This window comes from Oncorhynchus clarkii, chromosome 8 (assembly GCF_045791955.1).
Source record: "Oncorhynchus clarkii lewisi isolate Uvic-CL-2024 chromosome 8, UVic_Ocla_1.0, whole genome shotgun sequence".
Lineage (NCBI taxonomy): Eukaryota > Metazoa > Chordata > Actinopteri > Salmoniformes > Salmonidae > Oncorhynchus > Oncorhynchus clarkii.
The window spans coordinates 29515196-29521230 of NC_092154.1; the positions used below are offsets into that span (position 1 = coordinate 29515196).

At 41.2% G+C, this 6035-nt stretch overlaps 1 protein-coding gene across 1 annotated transcript; it reads right to left on the reverse strand.

Moving 5' to 3' along the window:
• Positions 1 to 2242: 2242 nt before the first annotated feature.
• LOC139415626 (cytochrome c oxidase subunit 8B, mitochondrial) lies at positions 2243 to 5655 on the reverse strand. The gene is made up of 2 exons (XM_071163739.1): positions 5441 to 5655; positions 2243 to 2759 (listed from the first exon to the last, which is right to left on the reverse strand). The coding sequence occupies exons 1-2, from the start codon at positions 5558 to 5560 to the stop codon at positions 2643 to 2645; spliced, it is 237 nt and encodes a 78-aa protein (XP_071019840.1). The 5' UTR covers positions 5561 to 5655; the 3' UTR covers positions 2243 to 2642.
• Between the last annotated feature and the right edge of the window lie 380 nt (positions 5656 to 6035).

The window sequence follows — 6035 nt, forward strand, 5'->3', positions numbered from 1 at the left end:
CAGCTTTGTGGAGTATATGGCTTAAAGTGGTCTTATGGACAGATACTCCAATCTCCGCTGTGGAGCTTTGCAGCTCCTTCAGGGTTATCTTTGTTGCCTCTGATTAATGCCCTCCTTGCCTGGTCCGTGTGTTTTGGTGGGCGGCCCTCTCTTGGCAGGTTTGTAGTGGTGCCATATTCTTTACATTTTTTAATAATGTATTTAATGGTGCTACATGGGATGTTCAAAGTTTGGGATATTTTTTTATAACCCACAACTTCTCCACAACTTTGTCCCTGACCTGTTTGGAGAGCTCCTTGGTCTTCATGGTGCCGCTTGCTTCATGGTGCTCCTTGCTTAGTGGTGTTGCGGACTCTGGGGCCTTTCAGAACAGGTGTATATATACTGAGATCATGTGACACTTAGATTGCACACAGGTGGACTTTATTTAACTAATTATGTGACTTCTGAAGGTAATTGGTTGCACCAGATCTTATTTAGGGGCTTGATAGCAAAGTGGGTGAGTACATATACATGCACCACTTTTTGTTTTTTTATTTTTTAGAATTTTTTGAAACATTGTTTTCATTTCACTTCACCAATTTGGACTATTTTGTGCATGTCTATTACATGAAATCCAAATAAAAATATTTTTAAATGACAGGTTGTAATGCAACAAAATAGGAAAAACGCCAAGGGGGATGAATACTTTTGCAAGGCACTGTAAGATGGGCTTCTTTTTTAGAAATAGATCTTGCCTCTCCCTAAATAGCAGGAAGCAGATTGTATAGTCAACTTTCCTGCCAGTTCTTGACTATGTTGACTCCATTTATCAGTTTGCAGCAGCCACTACTCTTAAACCTTTGGATGCCGTCTACCATAGCGCCCTTCGCTTTATCACAGGGGACAGTTTTAATACTCACCATTGCATCCTGTATCAAAAGGTTGTCCGGTCCTCATTAAATTCCTGCAGATCACTTCATTATTCCCTTTTTGTTTACATAGCTCTCAAAGTTAACTTCTCTGTTAGAATATAAAAACATGAGACACCAAAGCTCTGATTCACAAAGTTGGTTTACTCTTGATGTTCCTCGGGTCTCCATCAAACTAGGTAAATCCACTTTTAGTTTTAAAGCACCTCATTGCTGGAAACATTTACAAAATACATTACAATATTATGTTCTGGTGCCGCTCAGGCAATTTCAAATATTGATTGGGGACCTTCTTATTGGGGAACGTAATTTGTTTTTTTGAATATTTGTGCTGTGTTATTAAATTTTTTATTTTGTCTATGAAATTGTATATGCAGGGCCCTTGTGAAAGAGACCCTTGTCTCAATGGTGACTCCATGCTTAAATAAAGGTAAATATAAATATATTTGTATGTCCCTAACAGCTAAGGTTAGCATTAGGATAGGCTAATCTGATTCCAGATCAGATCTTAAACTGTTCTGGGGGAGTTTTCTTTCCCTCGTCCCCGATAGGGGTGATAAACATGATCCGTGGTCAGGCAGTATCCTGTAAATGTTGTTGTTAAGAGTGTTATCAAGGGCATCTCGGTGGAGTTTAATTGACCCCCATAAGGCTCACTGCACAGACCACCCAAAGGGAGATGGAGAGGGGTGGGTAGGAGTTGACTTAGGCTTGGGTGGTGTGATCTATTTTAGGCTGTGGTCCGATTCCCTCTCCCTTCTCCCTGAACAAGTGTACACTTGCGTACACTTATTCACCTCCCATCATAGGACCTGGTAGAATACTCTGCAAATGCATCCTTCCTTTCTTGCTTCCTTGAAGTAATCACTGATCTGACATAATGTAATTGGTGAAGGTTATAATGGAAAGCTTGCTCACACCAATCTAGTTATATTACTTCAAGGAAACGAGAAAGGAAAGGTGCATTTTAAGAGTATTCAAACAGAGCCATTCATTTAAAAGGATTGTGTAAGAAATATGGCCGAAACTCCACTCTAGCCCCACGCTTACACCAATCCAATGTTTTTGAGAAAGGTGTAGAATCGGAAAGCAACCAGTGTGAAACGTATTGATGTCTTCAATAATTATTCATGTCTTAAATAATCTTGGGTGAACTTTTCTGTTTTACATCCAAAAGCCTTCTGCTCTTCTCTTCAAGCATGGTTATTACAACCTGATTGACACAGCTCTGTACATCATGCATGTATATAATGCACATGTCACAATGGGATAAGTATAAAGGTACTGTAATTCAGCTTGACAAATGCAATGAACAGACACAGACAAACATTGCCAACACAGCATGTATTTATTGATGATGGCAGTGAGTTGGCAGTTTTACAGACGTGTCATTGCAACTGGATGCAGCAGTGACATTAGGGGCCATATTCATGAGACATTAGACACCGTGCTACTGCAATACTCAGAATATTTAAAATAAAAAAAAGACATCATACAAAAACATACTCATGACAGTCATGCAGAAATGTCTTCCATGGTCCCTTCAAAGTGCATGTTATTTTCCCGTTATTATTGTGGCCATTGAATATCATTTATACTGTAGATAATGTGTGTTGTCATACATTAGCAAGGTACAGTATTTGATAGCATGGTGGCTAATATGTTGAATACAGCCGTGGTTTGTAGCGTGCGTGTGTGTGTGTGTGTGTGAAGACGTTGGGGTCTTCTTCTTTACGACGGTCTTGATGAAGGACGTGGTCTTTGGCGGTACTCTGGGATGTGGTGCATGATCCAGCCGGCCGGGGCAAGCATGCCGACAGCAAAGACGGACATGATAAAGAAGCTTTGCTGTGAGGGAGGGAGGGAGGGAGAGGAGAGAAGACGAGACAAAAAATAAGAGACACAGTAAGAGCTATACGTTATGCACGGGTTGACCCACTACTGTACTAAACCCTCGAAGCCAATTACGTTTCTGTTAAAAGACAAAAGTTAATCTGCAGTTGGTAACACTTAATCTAAAGTCTGCAGTTATAAGGCATTATGATGTGGTTATAAGGCATTGTAAGACTTGCCATGAGCATGTATGACCCACTGTCATCTCCTTATGATCCTCACATAATAACAGTTATTTTGAGCCACTTGAACATTTCACAGAGGACCATGACATAATATTATAAGCCTTATAATAGGACATTATAATAAAACATTAAATAAGAACATTATGTATGTGTTCATACAAATAGTAAAGCATTATACCTGCAGACTTTAAGTGTTAGTAAAATATACATGAGAATGTTACTGCCATCTAATATTTAGAGCTGACATGTCTTTTGTTTAATGTCCAAATCTTCAATCGCGTTTGCTGTATTTGTATTTGTATGGCTAATTGATAGCAATATAAAGGAAAGTTTGGTGGTATATAATTTCTTCAATCTATTGAGTATACAAGTGTCACTCGAACTACTCCACCCACAAGTATCAAAGGAACTTGTGTTTGAGCCTTCCTTTCTCTTTTGTGGTAGTGTTACAAATGTATGAAGGCTTGTTGTGCAATTAACTTACCTATGTCCCTGATACAAATCCCAGAAAAGTATGTCTTCAACTCATTTCAGACTGGCTCATTTCCAGTTGAAGAACTTATTTATGTTTGCAATAAATTCCCATATCAAATATCAACACCAATATCTACTCTGTATTTATTTCATCACTCTGTATTTATTTCATCACAAATGTGCTGTGGGTTATTGGAGTATGGGTATTATCAGAGGTGTTGGAAATAGTCCATTGTGTCCTACACACTGCAGCAGGGATGGGGCCCACAAAGAATCTGAACTCGTCATGAGGGGCCACAGTTGCTCGCGGGTCTGCGTACCTGTTGCGTGTGCTCCCTCTCCGGCCTCTAGGTCACCAGACAGCTCGTTAGGGCGCACACCTGTCACCAGCATTACGCGCATAAGGACACTCAACTGGACTCCATCACCTCTATGATTACCTGCCCTTTGTATGTCACTCCCTTTGGATTCTTCCCCAGTTGTCATTGTTCCTGTTTCATGTCAGTGCGCTGTTTGTGTTTCTTGTTTAGTTAATTAATTAATTAAATGTATTCACTCCCTGAACTTGCTTCCCGACTCTCAGCGTACATCGTTACAGTAGCCGTAGTGTATATATATTTATTTTTTTGATCCAATGTCCTTCAAAAGGTAGCGCGGCCAGCTAAGCGGCTCAAAGACTACAGACTTTCCCAGGAGGTCTAGGCAGGCCACATTGATCCACATCAGAGCCACCTGCCCCGGGCAATCGATTTTATTATATCCCAGGCTGCTCCCTCATGGAGCTGAGGCGTTCATTGTGTCCATACATTATACATTAGAACCCCTTTATATACTTCCAGCCAAGAGGAAAGCCTATTTTATAGCTCCGGCTCAGAGCTTTCTGGCGCATCCTTGTCTGTCCATTAAAGTCAGTCGCAACCTCTAAGTCTGAACTCAATCATTGATGTCTGAATTGTCTAAATTGTTTACTTCCGTCATGTATTCTAAACAGACTGTAAAATATAGACAGGGTAGAAGTATGGAGAGGGGTATCAATCAATAGACATGGATAATATCCTTCCTTACCAAGGCTTTTATCCACGTGGCAGTTCTACGTGTAAAATACATCAGTCCTTCTATAGTTGAGAAATGGCTCTGTGCTGTGTTTGAGATCACTCAAAAATGCAGACATAGCAGAAGAGCCATGGCAGGACACAGTAAAATAAACATTTACCCTGTGTCCTTATCAAATCTACAGCGTGATTATCCTGGTGAAACAACCACCCAATCCAAAGACGAGCTTGCTGCGATCTCTCTCTCTCTCTCTCTCTCTCTCTCTCTCTCTCTCTCTCTCTCTCTCTCTCTCTCTCTCTCTTTAAATTAAATTACATGGAATGTTTGAGACAGGACAAACAAAATGCTGGTCTGTCTGTCTGGTAAAATAAACTGGAATTGGGGAGCACAAACCCTTAAATGACTAATCAAGTCGGGCGTCACCTGATGTTTAAGTTATTGCAGAACACCAGTATAATTTTTTGTTGATGACATTATTAAATGCGTGAGTTCACCTGAGATATGAAGGATGACAATACAGGGTACTATGGCTGTTATTGTAATGTTAATACATTAAAAGGCGGTTTCTTGGACACGGATTAAGCCTCGTCCTGGTCATAAAAGCAAACTCAATGGAGAATCGCATTCAAAAATGTGTTTTAGTGCCGGACTAGGCTTATTCATTAAGTTTCAACTTTGAACTATGATGGTAAAGAAACATCAAACACAATGGGCTAGTTTATGCCTAGGACTAAAAACCATGCACAATAAAACATCTAAATCCATTGAAACTTCTTTTAAGTTCAGTACTATGCTTAATCTAGGCCCCAGGAAACTGTCCCTGAATTAATATAGAAGCAACAGTCCCTTGGCACATTGAGTGAGTTCCAAATTAGAGAGGACTGCCTACTGTATCAGCAGAGAGTCCCTCAGTGCAACACTCACCCCAGGTCCGATCTTGGTCTTGGGTGGCTTGCTGTAGATGCTGGACCTCCTGTCTTGCAGGACCATTTTAGCCCGTACCAGAGACGCTGCCTGGGGGACCCCCTTCAGGGCCATGACCATCCCGACAGTTGTGGATGTGTGGGGATGTGAGGGATGGGGGAGGAAGTCAGCGCATGTAGCTCTTGAGCTTTGGGTCTCAAGAGTGCTGAGGAACCTCCCGACGCATGTGAAATAGACCCCAGGACCAGTCACATAAACATGGGTGGAGTCAGGAGGATGGTTTTTAGGCAATCAGAAAGGGGGGGGGGGGGGGGGGGGTTATCAGGGCCATGTTGTTCAGCAATAGCTCATGTTGTCGTCAGGCAGATTTGTGATCTTGAGGACTGCATGGAGACACTGTCTGGAACTTTTTGAGAAACCATCTGTTGAATGGCCTTAAGTCAACGTAAGGTTCGGGCATGATTTGTATCTGTAAAAAAATTTGAACTAAGGCTGTGTCGAAGACTTGATTTAAAGGGAGTTGGTCTTCGATTGATGTCAAGGTAGTATTTAACCCTGACGCCATAAACCTTTTTTTCCCAATGATCCAACTTTA

Coding starts and splice junctions, on each gene's coding strand:
- LOC139415626 (XM_071163739.1), bottom strand. CDS start 5,560: ATGGTCATGGCCCTGAAGGGGGTCCCCCAGGCAGCGTCTCTGGTACGG. Junction 2,760..5,440: donor AGACCAAGATCGGACCTGGG/GTGAGTGTTGCA, acceptor CCTCCCTCACAG/CAAAGCTTCTTTATCATGTC.